Raw genomic sequence first — 22,505 nt, 5'->3', positions numbered from 1 at the left:
TCTGGCTACAATGCCCTCTCCTTCCAGCAAAACTGGTCCTGCCTGGCCTCCTACATGCTTCCTGCGTGTCTGAAACCCATCAGGGCTGCCAGGGAGCAGTCCCCTTTAAGAGGTGGAGCTTGCAGCCTGGCACAGGAAGATCAAGTCTGGAATGAACTGCCTTGGTCGGAGGAGGTTGCAGACAGAAGCCAGCTGGTCAACACAGAAGAGACCATGAGTGGCAGGGTGGGAGATCTGAGCCCCAAGCAGGCAGAGGCGTTAGCCAAGGTGAGATCTAGCAACAGTCCCTATTCTTCAGCAATTCTGATTACTTCCTCCACACCTCCTCCAGTGGGGGAAGGGCGGTCTGGAGGGGGTGTTAATTTTCTCCCCAAGCGTTGTGCCTTTGAGATGCTGGGATCCTGCAGTGATGGGGACTGTATAAGCACCTAGATAGAAGCAGGGATCTTAGAGGGGTGCAAGGGACTGGGAGAAAGCGCATCTGTGCCCCCAGGCTGACCGGGAGGCAGTTTACCTGACCTCACCCGCAGGCTGTAAACGAGATTTCAAATCTCCCTGCACCCAGCTTTCCGCAGGACTAGGGTGACCAGATGTCCCATTTTTAAAGGGACAGTCCCGTTTTTGGGACTTTTTCTTATATAGGCACCTATTACCCCCCCACCCCCTGTCCTGTTTTTTCACAGTTGCTATCTAGTAACCCTACACAGGACCATCCTGCGAGGAGATTTCTCCCGCTCCTCAGCACCCAGCACCTGTGGGACTCGGGTGCCCGGAGCAGCCCAGGCCAGCTCCAGGAGCTGACTCACACAGGAGCCTGTTTGGGGAGTGAGTGGCAGTCCCAGCCGTGATTAGCACAGAAAGCATTGGCAGAGGCTCATGGGAGCGTGATCATGCTGGGTTTCTGGGGGCTGCCGAGCCTCTAATGAGCTCCCTCTAGACTGCAGAAGGGGCAGAGGAAGCTCTCAGGGTGACTAGGAATAGGACCCCCCCCACCCTCCATACCCCGAGATGTGTCATTAGGAAATGGGACACTGCTGGGTCCTGGAGGTGACAGAGCTGGCACCTCCACTGGGGCATGTGGTTGCCTGGCGACTAGCGGAAGGGACTGGACACAAGGGAGTATTCATGGCCTGTGTCTGGTGGAAAAGCCTCAGGGCCGCAGGCTGATTACTCGGCAATTGTTCCTTAAGCAGCTTCTGAATGAAAGGTGACTGAGTGCACAGCTGCGGGGTCCTCGCTGCACAAAGCACCACTACCCTGTTCTCCTGCAGGGAGAGGCTGGGAGCTGCCCCACAGCCCCCACCATTCCTGCAGTGCCAATTCCTCCCTGGACAGGAGTAGCTGGGCCTTTGCATAGTGAAGCCTAACGTCTTGTTCCCTGCAGCTCCTGGAGAGAAGGGTTTGGACTGGAGTAGCTCTGAGCCCCTCCACAGCCAGTGCTCCTACCCCATGTCATAGTGCCTCTTGCAAGGCCAGACGGGAAGAAATGGTTTAACTCACATGGTTGCTTCTTTGCCCCTTCTTTGTTCTTCTCCTTGTAAACCTTGAACTTTTCCTGCCTCTTGTGAGCTTTCACCCCCCCCTTCCCATCTTCCTCTCCCTTGCCCTTCTGCATGCATTTGCTCTTTCCTATTCTCTGTCCCAACGTGCACCTGTGGGGGCCTTTTATGAAACTGCTCTTCCTTTGATGCTAACTTAGACCCATCTGTGCTGAACTTAGGAAGGGGAGAGAGGGCTGAGGGGGGTGTTAAAGGAAAAGGCCCCTGTTCTGCTATCCAGCATTGTTGGATCCATACTTACATACAACCCCCCACCAGTATTACAAATACTTGGGAAGTGTGAGCATTGCTGGTGGCAGCCACTGGCTCAGAGCTCCCTTTATGGAGCAAGGGAGTTTTCTCAGCTGGGCTGAGAGAACCTCTTCCCCAGTGTGTTCAGAGGGAAGAGCTGTCAGCTTTGAATGCGCGTTTATCAGTCTGGGGGAGCAAAACGTGGCTTTGTCATACAGCATGTGCTTCAGTGTATGTACAGGCAGGTAGGGGCAGGGATCTGTGCATGAAGGCAAACTGCACCCACCCCCAATGAGCTCCGGCTAGCCCCCTTCCTGCAGACCCTTGAGCCAGGTGTGCAGCGTGAGCCGGAAGTTCCACCACAGGTGTAAATGGGGAAGGGAATTTTGGTAGCATTTTTACATGCACTGGGCATAGGTGCTAATGACGGCACAAGGTGGTGGAGAACCAGCCCCCACTGCATTTGAAGAGCACGTGTGCTATAGGGGTTTAAACCTGTTCCTCTAAGGAATAAAGAACAGCCTTGTAGGTAAGGTGTGCCAGTGGGTCCTGGGAGATTTGGAGTCTGTTTGCAGCTCTACCTGCATGGACTTTGGCAAGTCACTTAACCTATGTGCCTCAGTTTCCCCAGCTATAAAATAGGGACAATTCTATTTCCCTACTTCTCTGGGGAAGCCATGAGTGTTAATTAGTGCTTGGGGAGCCTTAGCAGCCCTAGAAGTGCCGTATGCGATCAACAATTCTATTTTGCATTCTTCTCATCAGCTGGTTTTCATGACTTCTCCTGTCAGTTTCAATGGAACTTTCAAGTTAAAATAAAAAGAAAGCGAGAGATGCTGGCTGGCAGGGAAACCTCTTCCCCCATCCCACTTCCTGGCATTCAAGGGAGAGGGAGGCTGTGGGTTAAGAGTGGGACATCCCAGGAGCTCTCTGTGGTGTGTTTGTGTGGGAGTGAGGGAGGGATTGCAGCTAATCATCATGTACAAGTCCAGGTCCTTCTATCTGTCTAGAAAGTAAACCAGTCCAAGTGACAGTAACTTAGTGTAGAACTACATTCATAGCTCCCCTAAAGATCATCTGAAAGTCACCTCGAAACAGCATTCAAAAGTGGCTGCCTTCCCCATTGAAATCTGCATTCATCAGAGGAAGTCTCAGCTCTACAGATTTCTGGTGTTAGACCCGGGAGCCTGATTCTTGCACCTTGCATGGCCATTGACTCCTGTGCAAAGTTTCTGGGCAGCATTTCACACACACCCTTTTTGCACAGGTGTCAGCGATCTCACAAGGGGCAGGGCAGGGGAGAATCCGATTGCACACTGATTTATTTCTGGATGCAGTTCAGTTGGTTTTGATGATCTGTTGCATCATTCCAAACAACGATACGTGTCTTCCTTTAAAGGATCATGGAACATGGGTCCCAGGATCCCAGCTCAGTAGCAACTAAGAGTCACTGTTGTCTAACAGCCGCGCAGGGCCCTCTGTGAAATGCATCGGTGTCCACATGAAACCCAGAATGATTCAGCCTCAGCAGAGATATGAAAGACTGCCTGGCCACAGTTGCCAACTTTCACATGGTAAATAAGCACCCTGACTTTCACAATAAGCCAAAAATCAAGCTAATGCCATTTCAAAACAAACCCCAAACAAGCCAATCCCTAAGAACCCCAACACTCGATGTGACTAGATCCCCCCGGCGTGCAGTCTGGGACTGTGGTGGGCCCACTGTGCACCCCTGACTCTCTCCCCACCCTTGCCCCTGCTTGCCCGCCCCTGTTTGCTGGGACCCGATCAAAAAATAGAAGCAACAAGCTACAAGCCAAAAACTAGCCAACAAGCAACTCACAAGCCAATTAAGCCAAAAACAAGCCCAATTTCTGTGTTTTTTTCCATGGGTTTGGCATGTCTGTGCCTGGCCCAGTGACTGAATCCTCCCTCACACCAAGAGGTGAATTCCTGGCACATTGGCATAGTAGTGAGGGGGAAGGGGGCAGTTTATCCTGTCGCTGGCTGTTTGACCTCTTCTGTGGCTAAATGTAGGGCCTGCAGGGTTGTCAAGCCAATACCTTGCGCTACTGCTTACAATTGATTTTAAATGTGTAGACACAGAAACTTCAAACAAACCAAGACCCCAAAAGACAGGCTGGGGATGTCCAAGTCTCCCCCTTTGAGGTGAAGCTGGAACCAGGGGCAATTTGGAGACTGCTCTGCCTTTTTGACTCGGGTTGTAGCAGGACAGAGGAGTTGCTAGCCTGGAACAGACCCGAGGTCCCTCTAGTTCAGTGTCCTGGTTCTGGCAGTGGCCAGCATCAGATACTTCAGAGGCAGACATCAAAACCCTTCCATAAGGGACAATAATGCCACATTTTCCAAAGTTGCCTCCCAGACTGTGGGCGGTGAGAGATCTGAGGCCAAATTTCCAGGGATGCTGGGGGCCCAAAGCTCCCTTGGTTCAAATTAGGTTGGCGGTGCTCAGCACTTGGAAAATCATGTCTCAAATCAGCACCCAAAATCAGGGATGGTCTGGAAAATGTGGACCTTAAGGTCCATAACAAGCCCATTGGGGACCATTTCTAGCCACAGATTTATGGGTGTGCGGTTATACCTTGGAGCAGGAAGGTTGATCTCCTTTACACATTTTTATTCTTTCTGATCATCGCTATAAACACCTTACACTTCTTTCAAAACCCTATCAAACTGTTTACCTCACCCGTGTCTTGTGGCAGCGAGCTCCAGAGATGAATTAGACATTTAAAGTGTTTCCACCTATCAGTTTTAGCTGTGATGCCTTTTAATGTCTTGGGAGGTCCCCTTGTTTTTATATTATAAGAGGCAAACTGGGACGAGATTAGTGAGGATGGAGGGGGTATTTTAGATGGACAGTCGAATTAGAGAGAGATGGATTTTAAGCACTGGGAAGGTCGGGGAAGTTTTGCCAACTGAGGAGTGTTATATTCTCTGCAGAGGGTCTGATCTGATGCATAGTTGCACATAATTTAAATCTCTATTGTGCAATATCTTTGATTCAAGGAATCAGAGCTGGGGCACAGCATTAATTGACAACAGATCTTTGGAAATTCTCCTCTCCTGCTTCCCGGAGCTACTGCTGGGCTTTCATCTTATCCTCCCTTCGCACTTCTCCTCTGTGGTGCTGTTCTCAAGGCAAAGGAATTAATCCCAGATTTAATTACACCTAATTTCAGACCACAATAATCTAACCAGCCCCATTAAGAAGGGAAGGGAAGGATTTAGAGTGCTCTGCCCCTCTGAGATTTATGCTATTCATTGCCCTGGTGCAGCCGTGGCTGACCCTGGTGTGTGTCCTGGGAAAGGGGGGGGGGGGGGGGGGGGATCAGCTGACCTGCAGGCTCAGGCTTAACTCACACATCTGTTATTTGTGACTGATTCCTCCCCTGCCCTTTGCACCCCCATGTTGGGTTTGCCATTGACCCAAGGGCACCTGCTTGGGCTCCCCTGCTGCCTCTCAAACTGATGCCAATGTTGCGCTGCACAGCAGCCTGCAGGGGGTGCATGCATAGCGATTCCCAGCCATTAACCCCCCCCCCCCCCCCGTTCTCCATATCTTGGGCAGGGGCCAGCTCTGTGATTCAGATGAGGATTGCCGGCCCAAGGAGAGAAATGCTGCCTCCAACACAAATTGCCCACATGCCGCCATCCACATGCCTTTGTGCCCTATGCTAGCACCTGAAGGTTCCCTTCAGGAATCCTAGAGACCCCTTTAGACCCCTAAAGATTGCTTTAATGCCTCCCCTTTTGGGAGACTGAGATCAGGGCTACCCTGTAGCACTGACCCCCGTTTCCCTTCCAGCTCAGCTGTGCTGTTCCTCACTTGGCCAGAAGGAGCCACTGTTGAGCATGACAAGCATCCCCTCTCCCGGGGTGGGATGTGCTGCCCTGCCCTCAGCACTGCAAGGAATTAAACAGGCTCCAGCACCCCATCTGGCTCCCCTCACAGCCGAGTCCAGGGCTGAGCTGGTTAGTTAGCCAGGTGTAGGGAGGCCCCCAGTAGATTTCATGCTGTCTTTGGCCCCTCCAGGAAGCTCTGCCTGGGGTGGTTTGGGGAAGCGTTGCTCTGGACGGGGGAGTGTTGTGGTGACTGGCAGTCCAGCTAGGGCAGGAAGGCTTGATCCCAGAGGCGGGCCCCGTGCACTCCCCCATGGATGGTCAGACCCTGGGTTAGGCTTATCTCACGGGGAGCTTGGTTCCATAGCCAGACCAGACCCCATCTCCCCCCTGCCTGGGCTCTGTGCCAGCACTTCCCAAGGAGCACAGCGGGCTGAGTGACCAGTGGTCCTGCTTCTTCATTGCTCGCTTCCTGCTTGTGCCTTTAAACTGCCTTGGTTTCCCCCTATTCCCAGGGCAGTCTGGGCCTGGGCAGCCCCCAGTTTAAATTACAGGAGCCCCAGGGCTGAGGCCAAGCCCCCTTTTCCACCACATCTCTTATGCTGGCCAGGGAGTCCCCTTACGCAAGGGCTATTCCCAGGAGCAGTAACAACCCCGTTGCGCTGCCCAAGTGGCAGAAGGGTCATGGCACAAACAATCGCTGGGGAATGGTCCTTGATGAGCTGGCTCCTCACTGGCTCATGGCTTTGACAATCAGGACCAAGGCCTTGATCTGGCAGTGGCAGCATGAAAACCAGAGCTGTGTGCCGAGCGCGATCGATGAAAGCACTGAAATGCCCTTGCGAATGAGAGACCCAAGCTGAAAGCAACTGGAGCCCCAGCCTGAACCCCAGGGCACTGAACTTCACGGGTGGGGATGGGTCACAGGACTGAAATATCAACTTGGGGGTGGGGGGTGCTGGGTGTCTAAAGGACATCAGCCCCACAGGCAATTGTACTGCGTAGGCTGCTGCATGGCGTGGGGTGTAAGGAGCTGATGCCCCCTCGGAGTGATGCGTTAGAAAGGAGCAGCAGGGAAACACCCCACCAGCAAGATCTCCGGAGCTGCGGACAGGCCTGCTGGGGAGGTGGTGGAAGTGCCTCCCATGGGACCCTGCAGCTAGACTGGAGAGAGAACAACCCTGTTTCCAGCCCAGAGGGCTGGACTAGATGGGACCTAATGGGTCTCTTCCACCTCTACAGCGTCTTCCCTGAAACCCTGATCTCTAGGGGCAGGGGTACGTTGCCATGGTGAAGAGCTCCTCATTAGACAGCTCCCTGCCCCCCCCCCTCCTCCCCAAATTCCCCAATACTCCTTCTGTGCCTGCAGCCATCCTGGCCTGTGGTATAAGCGATGGCAGAAAGGGAGAGGGCCCTTCTCCCCCGCCCACAAGTCACTGCAGTCTGGGCATCTCCACTTGGGACCCAAACATTGGGTGCAGGCCTTTTGCTGTTCTGCAGCCCCCAGCTCCGGGAGTGCAAAGCCCATGCAGGAAATACATCCTGCTGTAGACATGCTCAGCAGTCGCTTTGCCCTTCCGTGTTAGCGGTCGAGGGAAACAGGTCAGACTTGTGAGAGGCCTTGGGCAGATGGCAGGGCAGGCATGGGGCTGTCTGCGGCCTGGCAGCTGGGCACTTCCTGGGCAATTGCATGCAACGTGCCCCTTGGGAGTCTACCTCCTCCTTGCCCCTGCCCTGACTAAAGTCTAACTGTGGGATCAACCTTGGGAGTCCCAGGGCCCAGCACCTGGGGATGAGGTGGGGCGGGTCATGGGGGCTGGGTGAGAAGTTCTGGCCTCTGCACTGAGACACTGAGCTTGTGGGCCCTGCGGGGCCCAGTTGGTGCCTCCAGCTTTGCTGATCCTGCACTGGGAAGTGCCCATGACGCTGTCCCTGCTCCTCTTCTCTCTGCAGTTCCGCGAGAACCTCCAGGACGTGCTGCTCTCCCTTCCCCATCATGACGACTACTTCCTCTTGCACTGGCTCAGAGGTAACAGGGGTTGGAGGAGAGAGGAGATGCGTTGTGGAGCCAAGCTAGCCCTAGTTGCCCCCCAGCATCCAGCCCCTTGAGCCAAGATCAGCCGCAGGCACTGAGCCACTGCTGGATAGGGTTACCATACGTCCGGTTTTTCCCAGACATGTCCGGCTTTTCGGCAATCAAACCCCCGTCCGGGGGGAATTGCCAAAAAGCCGAACATGTCCGGGAAAAATACCGGCCGGGCACTTCCTCTCCCGCGGCTGCTCTGCTCCTCCCCTGACTCAGACTTCGGCTCTGTTTAAGAGCCAAGCTGCCCGAGCCAGCGCTACCGGCTTCGGGCAGCCCCCGTGCCTCCGGACCCCAGCCGCCGGACGGGCACTTCCCTTCCCCAGCTCCAGCTGCTCTGCTCCGGCGGCTCGGGGTCCGGAGGCATGGGGGCTGCCCGAAGCCGGTAGCGCTGGCTCGGGCAGCTTGGCTCTTAAACAGAGCCGAAGTCTGAGTCAGGGGAGGAGCAGAGCAGCTGGAGCCGGGGAGGAGAAGTGCCCAGCCGGGGGCGCAGGGTCCAGAGGCAAGGGGCTGCCCGAAGCCCGAGCGCTACCGGCTTCATGGTTTGCCGGGCAGCCTCCAGACCCTACACCCCCGGCTGGGCGCTTCCCCTCCCGGGCTCCAGCTGCGCTGGGGAAGCGCCGGCCGGGGGCGCAGGGTCTGGAGGCTGCCCGGCAAACCGTAAAGCCGGTAGCGCTCGGGCAGCCCTTTCCCCGTGGCTGGGAGGGAGGAGGGGGAGTTAGGGCGGGGACTTTGGGGAAGGGGCGGGGAAAGGGCGGAGTTGGGGCGGGGGCGGGGCCAGGGCCCGTGGAGTGTCCTCTTTTTTTATTTTTTAAATATGGTAACCCTACTGCTGGAGCTTTCTTCTTGTTCCCACTCCTGCGAGACAGGAAGAAAATGGATGGGCCTGAGTTTGCCTGGGGTGTTTTAGGTTTGCCCCACAGAGGGAGTGGGGGCATGTCACCACTGAGCAGGGAAGGGTGGAAATGCCTCCTTGGGCACAAGAGGAGGGAATGGCTAGTGGGGGGAGATTCCCCTGCTGAGCTCCTGGGAGGAGGGGGAAGAGGAAATCCCTTAGCACCACTTTTGCTGTAGGATTCAGACCCCAGGCTCCAAGCAGCCCTGGGATATCGGGTTTATCTTTAAGCTGCTGGTTTCTCTCAGAGTCAGAGAACAATAGAGCAGTCTGACCCCCTGTGGGGGCGGTGGCAGAACAGGTAGGGCAGCCCAGGATTAGGGGCCCCACACACGTGGATGCAACACCCGCCAGTGTCTGGGTGCAATGGAAGATGGTTCAGATGTGGGAACTGGATCGGGGGAGGGAGAAGCTGCTCTTTTGTCTGGGGCAGCTGTGGTTTTGGGTTACACACAATCCCTGTGAGCAGGCGCAGGGAGCTAGCCACATTTCTTGGTTGCATTAGCTGTGGCCTGAGCCAGCCCTGCAGCGGGGAACCCAGAGGGGAAAGGGCTAAGAGCTCAGCTCTGTGAGAGGTCTGGGCCCTGGCCATGGCAGAGCCAGCCTGCTCTGTCTGGGGCATGAATGGGCTGACTTGGCTTGTGGGGGCACATGGCTTCCTGAGCACTCAGGCCTGAGTGTTTCCAGCCCCGCTGCTCCTCTCACATGGAGCCTGAGTCCTGGGGGGGATCCCCAGGTCCAATTCCCAGCTGGGGGCACCAGTGGGACACCCCACAGTTAGAGCCAAGCAGGGAACAAAGACTGACATCATCTGCAGGAAGCTGGGTGGGTTGGTACAGATCAGGCCGATATCACAGGCTGATGAGGGGCCTTATCTTGGCAGGGGGTGGGGCAGTGAACTGTGAGCTCTGTTATCACAGAGAACTCCCTTCCTCCCATTTTCTCCAGCTATCTGTTTTGGAAAGTCCAAAATTCAGAGACTTGTCCAGCCCTGACCTGGGAGATTTCTATCCCCGTGCGGCTGGGCGGGCCCAGTGTGGCTGGGCCAGGCAATGCCAGATCCAGGGCAAGTCCCAGTACAAGGGGCTCTGTGGGTCCTGTCTGCTTGGCCTCAGTGTTAGGGGGAGGCTACTAAAAGCACAGAGGGCTGGGGGTGCCTGCCTCTCCTTGACTGGCCCACCCACCCTTCCTACCTTTGCATAGCTCCCCCATAGGCTCTGACCTCCCAGGCTCTCACTGTAGCAAGCCCCAAAGAGGGGCCCTCCAAGATCAGGATCTTTCCACTTGGCCCCACGAAGCCAGGACCCTAAACACACCCACAAGGCTCTGAGATCACGCCTCTGGTCTAAGGGGGTGTGGAGTACCCCCAGCACCCACTGAGAGCAGGAGGGGCTGGGGGGATCAGTCTGTCCAAGCAGCGGGCTGCTTTTAGTTTATGGGTAAGCACCCAGCTGGACAGCATGGGCCCAGGCAGCTTAGCCCCAAATTTACATTGTTCTGTCATTAAAATCCAGGGCTTGTTACAAACCTCAGTGTTGGGACCAGCATTATAACAAAAGGAACTCCTTCCCCTGCAGTGTCGGGGATCCACTTAGATGCCAGAGTAGGCCAGCTGTCTTAGGACTCCTGCTTCCTATGCTAGAGGTCATGGGTTCAAATCCATCTGATGCCATGGGGTGGGGGAAGAAGAGTGCATGAATGGGGCAGTAACCTTAGATTAGGGTTACCATATTTCAACAATCAAAAAAGAGGACGGTGGGAGCCCCGCCCTAGCCCCTCCCCTCCCACTTCCTGCCCCCTGACTGCCCCCCTCAGAACCCCCAACCCCCCCCCCGCTCCTTGTCCCCTGACTGCCCCCTCCTGGGACCCCTGCCCCTAACTGCCCCCCAGGACCCCACCCCCTACCTAAGCCTCCCTGCTCCTTGTCCCCTGACTGCCCCCTCCTGAGACCCCCCCCCATCCTATCTGCCCCCTAGGACCCTACCCCCTACCTGTCTCCTGACTTTCCAAAACCTTATCCACACCCCCTGCCCCCTGACAGCCCCCCCCCCAGAACTCCTGACCCATCCAACCCTCTCCCTGTCTCTTGACTGCCCCTCCAGAACCCCCTTGCCCCTTCTCCGACCCCCTGGCCCCCTTACCGTGCCACTCAGAACAGCGTGTCGGGCTCCATGCAGAGCCCGACACGCTGCCGCGCTCCCCAGCGGAGCGCATAGCCCGGTCCCCGCCCTCGCAGAGTGCTGCGGAGCGGTGCGCTGGGCAGCAGGGGAGGGGGAGGAGCTCCAGACTGCTGGAGGCCCGATGCGAATGGCCGGCGATCTGCAATCTGCAAATGCAGGGAAGGGGACGGGGGGGGGGGGGGGAGAGAGAGGAGGGGAGTGATCTGAAGCTGCAGGGGAGAGGAGGGGGGAAGTGGAGGAGGGGCTCTGGCTGCCGGAGCCCCGTGCGAGTGGCTCGATCCGGCTAGCTGCCCTGTCAGCCGTGCCGCACTCTGCATGGGGGAGGAAATCCGGACATTTACAAATTCCCCTCGGACGCTATTTTTAAACTCAAAAAGCCGGAGATGTCCAGGAGAATCCGGACGAATGGTAACCCTACCTTAGATAGAAGCTGGTGTGTGTGTGAGGGCCCCCTCTCTGCCTGACCTGCGCCCCAGCTCTTTCACTCAAGCTGCAGCAGCTCATGATTTTAGCTCAGGAGGTCACTGCTTCAGTGCCTATGGGCTGGCCAAGACTGCGTGGCTTTCACATAATGGTCCTTTTGGGTGGATCCATTTATGGGGTTGGGTCTTAACATGTGTATCTACAAAGCCGAGTAATCTGCAGTACTGGTTCCACACCCTGCGGCAGTGTGCCAATCCCATGTGTTAAACATAAATATTAAATTAAAAAAACCACAATTGCCTTCAAAATCACCAGACTTAATAAGCCGGCTGAGGTAATATCTCACTGGACCAGCCTCTTTTGGTGAGGGACAAGCTTTCAGGCTTCTTCTGTGTAAGCTCAAAAGTGTCTCTCTCCCACCAACAGACTTTGGTCTAACAAAAGATATTCCCTCATCCCCTTTGGCTCTCCAGTATCCTGGGACCAGCACATCTGCACCACCACTGCATCCAATCAACTTTCTGTTTCTTTTGTTTGCCGTCTGCTTTCAGTGCCTTTAGGGCAGGGGTTCTCAAACTGGGGGTTGGGACCCCTCAGGAGGTCACGAGGTTATTACATGGGGGGTCGCGAGATGTCAGCCTCCACCCCAAACCCCGCTTTGCCTCCAGCATTTATAATGGTGTTAAATATATAAAAAAGTATTTTTAATTTATAAGGGGGGTTGCACTCAGACGCTTGCTATTTGAAAGGGGTCACCAGTACAAAAGTTTGAGAACCACTGCTTTAGGGGACATTGGGGTCTGAGTGTCAGGCTATTCTCCACAAACCCAAGGGCCAGAAACGTACTTAGGTGTGATTCTCACCTAATCCCTTGACTTTGGAGGCTGGGACTTGCCGAAAAGACACCGAATGTCATGAGCTCAGGGATAAAGTCCTGACAGTTGGGGACACTGCCCCAGCAAACACTGCAGGGCTTGGGAGATAGCTGCAGTGCTTTTTCTAGGGCAGATTCCCCCACTTGACAAGCTACCACGAAGGCTCTGCCTGTTGGACTTTACAAAGCAGATAAGCACTGCGATTGGAGAAAGGGCAAGTGACAGAGCTTTCTGTGATAAAAGGAGCTCACAGTTCACCCTCTCTCCTGCAGAGGTGAGATAAAGCTGCTCTGGGACAGAACCCAGGGGATTTAAGCCCTAGCAGCCCTTCATAGAGAGATCATAAATGGAGCTATTAAGGGGGGAGGGATGTTGCAAAGCCTTTGATCTGTGCACCCCTGCACCACAAGCCAGTCTCCTTCGCTTGAGCCTGGGGTCACACTCCTACTCCTCCTTCCAAACAGCGGAGCCTGCTGGCTGTGGGGGTGGGGGAAAGAAGGTACTTTAAAGAGATTTTACACATCAGTAGAACTTGCCGTTTATCTCCCATTCACTGAAAATCCTGGGAAACCCCTGGCACCTCCTGAGCCCGCTTCCTCTTCAAAGCTCTTTACCAGTACTAGATAAGGAGAGGCAGTGTACCCTAGTGCACCGGACTGGCACTTAGGGGACCTGGGTTCTAGTCCTGAATCTACTGCATGACCTTGGGCAAGTCATTTAACATCTCTGCACCTCAGTGTTCCCATCTGTAAATTGGGAATAATGACACTGACCTCCTTTGAGAGCTACTGATGAAAAGAGCACTAGTCCTTATGCCCACCCCTGTTATAGGAGTCAGGATGCTCCTGAGTTCTAGTCCTGGCTCTGCAACTGACACCCCATCTGACCTCACCTCTCTGTGCCTCAGTTTCCCTATCTGTGACCTGGGGGATAGTGATACTTCCCTACCAGGCAGGGGCGCTCTCAGATTAAGTTTAATCACTTTAGTGCTGAGTAGCTGTAATGAGTTACACATGAGCGTATCGTCCTCATGATTGTGCTTAATAACCAACCCTTCCCAAGTCATATAAACCACAGTCCAGTCCCTACCCAGAGAGAATCCTGTGTCACGTCTGGCTCCATTGTGCTGGGTGCTGTGCACACACTTCATCAAAGACAGACATTGCCACAAAACTGGGGAGATGTGTCACTCCCAGGTTTGGGCCTGTGTTTCCCTGAACTCAGGCAGGAGGCTAGTATTTCTAGTACTTTGCGAGAGCACGAGCCATTATTACTATGGATGCAAAATTAAGGCAGGAATGTAAATAGTCACCACAGCAGGCTGAGGAGCCCAGGGCAGGATCAGGCAGGAGGCAGCGATAGGCAGAGAGGGAACTGGCCCGTACCATTACTTTTAAATCTGGGAGCGCAGGCACTCAGAGCTGGAGAGCAAGGTCGTAACCAGCTATTATCCCAGCCCAGAAGGGCAACGTCCCAGCACCTGGCCAGACAAATGCAGAGAGCTCCCGTGGCAGGAATCCTCTGTGTGGTATAAACTCGCTCATAGCTGGAGGTACAGTCCTAACTATGGTGATAATAGGTAAACCGCAACCTGAGTGTCCCCTCACAGCCAGGGGTGGGTCTGAGGTACTGTGCCTCAGTTTCCCAATAAATCAATAAGCTCCACTAGAGGCTCTCTGGTGGCCAAAAATACCCCTCCTTGGGGCCTGGCTTTATGAACAAAGTAAATCTCAAAGTCCAACAAAAGTTCTTGCCCCCACTACAGCTACCCTTTAACCTGCGCTCAGGCCTTCTTGGCTGGAGTCTTTTTCTGCTCTCCCTGGCCCTCTAGCCTGGTTCTGCTTTCCAGACCCAAAGATCCCCTGCAGGAGTGCCCTGTTCACCACAGCTCTAGTGCAATCTCTGCCATAGCTTCCTCACTAAATGTCTGTCCCCCCACTTCTTCCAGCTCTTACTCCTGAGGACATTCTGCACCAAAACATTAAAAATTCTGCACACACTATTTTGCAAAATTCTGCAAATTTTATTTGTCAAATAAATGTGGAAGCTCCAGCATGGCACTGGGGAACACAGGCCACTGGCTGCACAGAGGTGGGAGAGCACTGTGCAGCTTGCCCCCGGGACACGGACTCAGCAGTGAGGCTGCACCCAACCCTGACACAGTGCAAGGATGGGGCCTGCCCCAGAAACACCCTGGGGCCCTGCCCCTCTGTGCCAGGTGCACCAGGTGTGGGCAGGCAGGCTCAGCAAGGCCAGGCTCCAAGTGTAGAGGGGCTTAGTGTGAGGGAATCCAGGTGTGGGTAGAGAGAGTTCTGTGTGGGGCAGTCTGGGTGCGGGCAGCTCAGTGGGGGATTCAAGTGCAGGGGGGATCTGGATGCACAGGGGATTGTTGGGGGATTCTGGGTGCAAAGGGACTCTGCAGGGTGGTCCAGGTGAAGGTAATTGGGGCTCAGCAGGAAGGGTGTGTGGGTGTGGGTGTGGGAGGGATAGAGCTTGGCAGGGGGTCTGGGTGTGGGGAGCTCAGTGGGGGGGGTCCAGATGCTGGGGGAGTGGCGCTCAGTGGGGTGGGGGATCCAGGTGCAGCTCGTTGGGGCTCAGTAGGGTGGGGGTATGGGTGGCTCGTTGGAGTGGTGCAGGGTGAGTGGGGCTCATCGGGGGGGTTCTGAGTGCAGAGAGATGAGGCTCAGCGGGAGGGTCTGGGTATGAGGGGTCTTGGGCAGATGGGGGAGCAGCTCCCTGTACAGGGATCCCACCCCCTGCAGCTGAGGAGCAATGGGTGCAGGAAGCACACACGGGGTGGGGGGGCAGTTTGCAGAGCTTCCTACAACCGGGGGAGAAATCTGGGCATGGGTCTGACACAGCCCCAGAGGCCGTGCAGGAGAAGAGGAAGTTCTGTCCTCCCCAGCCCAGTCATGACTAGCAGCTGAGCCTGGCACAGGGTAGGAGGCACCAGCCAGGTCTTCCCCAGTCCTGCCTCCTGCCCCACAGTGATTTACCTCTCTGCCAGCTGCCCTGGGCACCCGAAACATACTGCTGAGGAGAGTTGCATGACCGCTCTTGTGGCTTCCCTTTGCTTCTGTCACGGAGTGTGTGGGAGTCAGGGCCCTGCACCCCCCACTTCCTGCAATTCACCATGACTCTCAGCCAGCCAGTAAAACAGAAGGTTAACCTGCAATATTACCAGGTTAATACTTCCTACTCCGTCACATCTCTCCCCGCTTCGAGACTGAACTGAGCGGGGTCACTCTAACCAGTGACCTGGAGAAGTTCAGGCCCCCCTCTCCCGGACAATGCATCACTTAACACATTGGCACTCCCCTTCCCATGGACCACCTCCATATTATAATCCTGGAGGAGCAGGCTCCACCTCAGGAGCTTGGCATTGGCTCCTTTCATCTGGTGTAGCCAGGTCAGTCAGTATACACAGTGAAGTGTCGCCCAAATAGATATGGCTCTAGTTTCGTAAGGGCCCATACCATAGCCAGGCATTCCTTCTCTATGGCCGTGTTTAGTGAGTCCAGCACGTAGTTTTGCTCCTGAGGTAACAACTTCTTGCTCAGGTACACGATGGGGTGTCTCTCCCCCTTTTCATCAACCTGCATTAACACTGCACCCAGCCCCGTGTCTGAGGCGTCAGTGAACACTATAAAGGGCTTGTCAAAGTCTGGGTTTACCAGAACTGGGCCACTGACCAGAGCCTCCTTCAGAGCACAGAGAGCCTTCTGGTACTGCTCGGTCCAGACCACCTTGTCTGGCTCCCTTCTTGCATAGCTCAGGGGGCAGCTATGGCGCTAAAGTGGGGCACGAATCTTCGATAATACCCTGCCATCCCAATAAAGGCCTGGACCTGCTTCTTGGTTTGAGGAGTGGGCCTGTCTCTGATCGCCTCCACCTTGGCTGGTTCTGGCTTTAGGCAGCCACTCCCCACCCAGTGGCCCAGGTAAGATACTTTGGCCATCCCCACCTTGCACGTCTCAGCTTTTATGGTCAGCCCAGCCTCCTGGAGTCGGTCCAGCACTTGTTTAATCTGGGACACATAGTCCTCCCAGGTCTGGCTAAAGACACAGATGTCATTAATGTACGCCATGGCAAAACTCTCCATCCCCTTCAGTAGCTGATCCAGCAGGCGCTGGAAGGTAGCAAGTGCCCCCTTGAGCCGAAAGGCATGGCCAGGAACTCATAGAGCCCCAGAGGGGTGAGAAAGGCAGATTTCAGCCTGGCATCTGCATCCAGTGGCACTTGCCAGTAGCCCTTTGTAAGATCCATAGTGGTGAGGTACCGAGCGCCTCCCAGCTTGTCGAGGAGCTCGTCAGGTGTGGGCCTGGGGTAGGCATCGGATACAGTGATGGCATTAAGCTTCTGATAGTCCACACAGAACCGGATTGACCCGTCCTTTTTGGGGACCAGTACCACAGGAGAGGCCCAAGGGCTGGAAGATGGCTGGATCACCCCCAAAGCCAGCATGTCCCTGACCTCTCTTTCCAGGTCCTGAGCAGTTTTCCCTGTGACTCGGAAGGGGGAGCATCTTATAGGAGGATGCGATCCTGTCTCCACCCGGTGGACAGTCAGATTAGTGAGTCCAGGCTGGTTGGAAAACAGCTGTCAGTACAAATGCAGCACCCCTCTGATGTCAGCTTGCTGGGCAGGGGTTAGCTGATCAGAGAGGGGAATTGTTTCCAGGGAGGAGCCAGCTCCTGTCTCAGGGAATAGATCTACTAAAGGATCATCTCCCTGCTCCTCCCAATGCCTACACATGGCCAACACCATATTCCCCCTGTCATAATATGGCTTCATCATATTAACATGGTACACCCGGCGGTGATGTGCCTGGTTAGACAGTTCCACCATATAGTTTACCTCATTTAATTGCTTGACAACCCTGAAAGGGCCTTCCCAGGCGGCTTGTAGTTTGTGTTTTCTCATGGGGATAAGAACCATCACCTGGTACCCGGTGCCATAGGCACGGACCCGTGCCATGCGGTCATACCAAACCTTCTGCTTCCTCTGGGCTCTGGCCAGATTCTCCTTGGCCAAGCCCATGAGCTCAGCAAGTCTCTCTAGGAAGGTCAGGACATACTCCACCACTGATTCTCCATCGGGAATGGCCTTCCCCTCCTATTCGTCTCTCATCAGGTCCAGGGGCTCCCTTATCCTTCTTCCATATAACAGTTCAAAAGGCGTAAACCCGGTAGATTCCTGGGGCACTTCCCCGTACACGAACAGCAGGGGAGATAAATACTTGTCCCAATCCTGTGGGTGCTGGTTCATAAAGGTTTTCAGCATCATCCTTAGAGTTCCATTGAACCTCTCCACCAGCCCATTGGACTGGGGGTGATATGCTGAGGGCCAGATGTGCCGGACCGCACATTTCTCCCACAAGCACCGGAGCAGGGGTGACATGAAGTTGGATCCCTGGTCTGTCAAGACTTCCTTGGGGAACCCCACTCGGCTGAAAATGGTCAGCAGTGCATCTGCCACTGTGTCTGCTTCGATAGAAGACAAGGCCACTGCCTCGGGGTAACGGGTAGCGAAATCTACCACCACCAGAATGTATTTCTTCCACGACCAGGTTGTCTTGCTGAGAGGCCCCACTATGTCCACAGCAGGGCCGGCTCTGGCTTTTTTGCCGTCCCAAGCAAAAAACGAACAAACAAACAAAAAAAACAAAAAAACCCTGCGGGGTGGCCGGAGCGGCAAAGCACACACACACACACACACACACACACAAAACACCTGCGGGGTGGCCGGAGCGGCAAAGCACACACACACACACACACACACAAAACACCTGCGGGGTGGCCGGAGCGGCAAAGCACACACACACACACACACACACACACACACACACACAACACCTGCGGGGTGGCCGGAGCGGAAAAGCAGGAAGAAAAAAAAAAACACCCCGCGGGGCGGCCAGAGCAGTAAAGCAGAAAAAAACCTGCAGGGCAGCCGGAGCGGCAAAGCAAAGCAAAAAAAAAAACAAAACCTGCAGGGCGGCTGGAGCCAGGGTGCAGGGGGACTCCCTGTGCTGCAGACGTGCCCCGGCTAGCGGGGGGGAAGGGGAGGGAGCCGGGGGGAGAGAGAGAAGGGGGGCGGCCAGGGCTTCAGCAGGGCGCTCGCCACGCGGCCCCTCTCGCCGCGCCACCTGCCGCTCCGGTTGGCTGAGAGGGAAGGACGCGGGCTGCCCTGCCGAGTTTGCTGCAGGGCGCTCCCCTCCTCCGCGCCATCGCCCCCTACAAGGCGGCCAGAGCAGCAAACCAAAAAGAAAAAGAAAAAAAAAGGGTGGCCGGAATGCCGCTCCTTGGAATCTGCCGCCCCAAGCACGAGCTTGCTCGGCTGGTGCCTGGAGCCGGCCCTGGTCCACAGCCACCTTCTGAAAAGCCTCCTCTATGATGGGCAAAGGTCTCAAAACTGCTTTCCCCTTGTCCTGGGCCTTCTCCACCCTCTGACAGGGGTCACAGGATCTGCAATACTGTTGGACAGTATTAAAGACTCCAGGCCAGTAAAAGTTCTGTAGCAGCCTCTGCCTGGTGCGCCAGATTCCCTGGTGTCCTGCGAGAGGGATGTCATGGGCCAGGTACAGTAGCTTGCAGCGATACTTCTGGGGGACCACCAGCTGCCTCCGGATCCCCCACAACTCCACTTCCCCTGGGGGATCCCATTCTCGGTACAGGAATCCCTTCTCCCACAGGAACCTCTCCTGGCAGCCTTTCCCCATGGTCTGTGGCCAGCCAGGTCCTTTAGCTTCTGCAAGGAGGGATCTTTCTGCAACTTGGCCTGGAACTCAGCAGCTGGGGAAGGGATGGGGGCCTGCTCCCTTTCGCTGGCTGGGTCTGAAGCTGCAGCCCCCCTGAGCCTTGTCTCTGGGTGCTCCCTCCCCTCCGGGGTGGGGTTCTGCGCCTCCGGTGAGGTACCCTCCCCGATGTCAGGGCATTGTGCCCCTCTCCGGCTCTGGGTCATGACCAGGGCATTCTGGGGATTGCTTGGCCAATCCTCTAGGTCACCCCCCATCAACACCTCAGTGGGCAAATGATGGTGCACCCCCACATCCTTGGGGCCCTCCTTGGCCCCCCATTTCAGATGTGCCCTCGCCACAGGCACCTTGAATGGGGTCCTGCTCAAGCCCATCAGGGTCAGGTAGGTATTGGGCACCACCCGATCTGGGGGCACCACCTTGGGCCAGGCCAGCGTCACCTCAGTGCCCGTGTCCCAGTATCCATTGACCTTCCTCCCATCCACCTCCAGAGGAACAAGGCACTCGCTCAGCAGGGAGAGCCCTGTGCCCACCCTGTAAACTGAGAACCTTGAGTCCGGAGCATCAAGCCCCCCAGAGGAGCTGGTCTGGGAAACTCCTCCCTCCTCAGCAGTTGGTTAGCTGCCAGCCCCTCCTGCCTGGGAAGCCTGCCCCTCCTCAGGCTGGGTCTCTACCCAGTTAACCCTGTGAGGGTTCGATTTGCTCAGTCTGTCTTTGAGCTTGGGGCACTGGGTCCATATGTGGCCTCTCTGCCCACAGTAATAACAATTCACGCTCCATTGGTTCCCTCGAGCCGGTCAGTTGGTCCTGGTGCCAGTTGTTCCCCTGGAGAGGGGGTTCTCCACATTCCCCCTTTGGGGGATCCCAGGGTGGCTCACTCTCTGCACCATGGTGGGCTTATTCTTTTGGGACTCCTCCATTCTACCCCCTGACCGGCTGTCCACAAACTCGTCAGCCAGCTGCCCTGCACCCTGCACTCTGCAGGTCCTCTGGCTTTTTGTCCTCCAACCATATCCTCAGGTCAGATGGGCAGTGTTCATACGGGTGCTCCAGTACAACCAGTTTAACCATGTCCTCCTTTGTCTTGGCTCCATCTGCCCACTTGTGAACATATCCCTCCATTCGCAGGATCAGTTCCAGATATCAGAGGGGTAGCCATGTTAGTCTGAATCTGTAAAAAGCAACAGAGGGTCCTGTGGCACCTTTAAGACTAACAGAAGTATTGGGAGCATAAGCTTTCGTGGGTAAGAACCTCACTTCTTCAGATGCAAGTAATGGAAATTTCCAGAGGCAGGTATAAATCAGTATGGAGATAACGAGGTTAGTTCAATCAGGGAGGGTGAGGTGCTCTGCTAGCAGTTGAGGTGTGAACACCAAGGGAGGAGAAACTGCTTCTGTAGTTGGATAGCCATTCACAGTCTTTGTTTAATCCTGATCTGATGGTGTCAAATTTGCAAATGAACTGGAGCTCAGCAGTTTCTCTTTGGAGTCTGGTCCTGAAGTTTTTTTGCTGTAAGATGGCTACCTTTACATCTGCTATTGTGTGGCCAGGGAGGTTGAAGTGTTCTCCTACAGGTTTTTGTATATTGCCATTCCTGATATCTGACTTGTGTCCATTTATCCTCTTGCGTAGTGACTGTCCAGTTTGGCCAATGTACATAGCAGAGGAGCATTGCTGGCACATGATGGCATATATAACATTGGTGGACGTGCAGGTGAATGAGCCGGTGATGTTGTAGCTGATCTGATTAGGTCCTGTGATGGTGTTGCTGATGTAGTTATGTGGGCAGAGTTGGCATCGAGGTTTGTTGCATGGGTTGGTTCCTGAGTTAGAGTTGTTATGGTGCGGTGCGTGGTTGCTGGTGAGAATATGCTTAAGGTTGGCGGGTTGTCTGTGGGCGAGGACTGACCTGCCTCCCAAGGTCTGTGAAAGTGAGGGATCATTGTCCAGGATGGGTTGTAGATCACTGATGATGCGTTGGAGAGGTTTAAGCTGAGGACTGTAGGTGATGGCCAGAGGAGTTCTGTTGGTTTCTTTTTTGGGCCTGTCTTGTAGCAGGAGGCTTCTGGGTACACGTCTGGCTCTGTTGATTTGTTTCATTATTTCCTTGTGTGGGTATCGTAGTTTTGAGAATGCTTGGTGAAGATCTTGTAGGTGTTGGTCTCTGTCTGAGGGGTTGGAGCAGATGCGGTTGTACCTCAGCGCTTGGCTGTAGACGATGGATCGTGTGTTGTGTCCGGGGTGGAAGCTGGAGGCATGAAGGTAGGCGTAGCGGTCGGTGGCTTTTCGGTATAGGGTGGTGTTAACGTGGCCATCGTTTATTTGTACTGTGGTGTCTAGGAAGTGGACCTCCCGTGTAGATTGGTCCAGGCTGAGGTTGATGGTGGGGTGGAAGCTGTTGAAATCATGGTGGAATTCTTCCAGGGTCTCCTTCCCATGGGTCCAGATGATGAAGATGTCATCAATGTAGCGTAGGTAGAGAAGGGGCGTGAGTGGACGAGAGCTGAGGAAGCGTTGTTCCAGGTCAGCCATAAAAATGTTGGCATATTGTGGGGCCATGCGGGTGCCCATAGCGGTGCCACTGGTCTGGAGGTATATATTGTCACCAAATTTGAAATAGTTGTGTGTGAGGATAAAGTCACAGAGCTCAGCAACAAGTTGTGGTGTGTCATCATCAGGGATACTGTTCCTGACAGCTTGTATTCCATCTGTGTGTGGGATGTTTGTGTAGAGAGCCTCTACATCCATGGTGGCTAGGATGGTGTTTTCTGGGAGGTCACCAATGCATTGTAGTTTTCTCAGGAAATCAGTGGTGTCACGGAGATAGCTGGGAGTGCTGGTGGTGTAGGGTCTGAGTAGGGAGTTCACATATCCAGACAGTCCTTCAGTGAGAGTGCCAATGCCCGAGATGATGGGGCGTCCAGGATTTCCAGGTTTGTGGATCTTGGGTAGTAGATAGAATAACCCCGGTCGGGGCTCTGAGGGTATGTTGATTTGTTCCTGTGTTAGTGTAGGGAGTGTCCTGAGTAGATGGTGCAGTTTCTTAGTGTATTCCTCAGTGGGATCTGAGGAAAGTGGCCTGTAGAATTTGGTATTGGAGAGTTGTCTGGCAGCCTCCTTCTGGTAGTCAGACCTGTTCATGATGACAACAGCACCTCCTTTATCAGCCTCTTTGATGATAATGTCAGGGTGGTTTCTGAGGCTGTGGATGGCATTGCGTTCTGCACGACTTAGGTTATGAGGCAAGCGATGTTGTTTTTCCACAATTTCTGCCTGTGCACGTCGGCGGAAGCATTCTATGTATAGGCCCAGACTGTCATTTCGACCCTCAGGAGGAGTCCATGTGGAGTTCTTCTTCCTGTGTTGTTGGTGGGAGGGTATCTGTGTATCAGTGCGCTGTTCAGTGTTATCTTGAAAAGTGTTATCTTGAATGGCTATCCAACTACAGAAGCAGTTTCTCCTCCCTTGGTGTTCACACCTCAACTGCTAGCAGAGCACCTCACCCTCCCTGATTGAACTAACCTCGTTATCTCCATACTGATTTATACCTGCCTCTGGAAATTTCCATTACTTGCATCTGAAGAAGTGAGGTTCTTACCCAATACTTCTGTTAGTCTTAAAGGTGCCACAGGACCCTCTGTTG

The 22,505-nt window shown here is 54.7% G+C and overlaps 1 protein-coding gene across 1 annotated transcript in view; it reads left to right on the top strand.

Annotated features, from left to right (window-relative positions):
* The first annotated feature begins 54 nt into the window (after window positions 1–54).
* SEC14L2 (SEC14 like lipid binding 2) overlaps window positions 55–22,505 on the top strand; it is a 40,747-nt gene continuing 18,296 nt past the window's right edge. Inside the window, exons 1-2 of the mRNA XM_065417764.1 lie at window positions 55–267; window positions 7,605–7,680. Of these exons, the coding sequence (XP_065273836.1) occupies window positions 55–267; window positions 7,605–7,680 (289 nt within the window). The remainder of the gene's footprint in view (window positions 268–7,604; window positions 7,681–22,505) is intronic.

The sequence above is a fragment of the Emys orbicularis genome, chromosome 16 (assembly GCF_028017835.1).
Source record: "Emys orbicularis isolate rEmyOrb1 chromosome 16, rEmyOrb1.hap1, whole genome shotgun sequence".
Lineage (NCBI taxonomy): Eukaryota > Metazoa > Chordata > Testudines > Emydidae > Emys > Emys orbicularis.
This window is presented reverse-complemented; position numbering and strand designations above follow the sequence as displayed.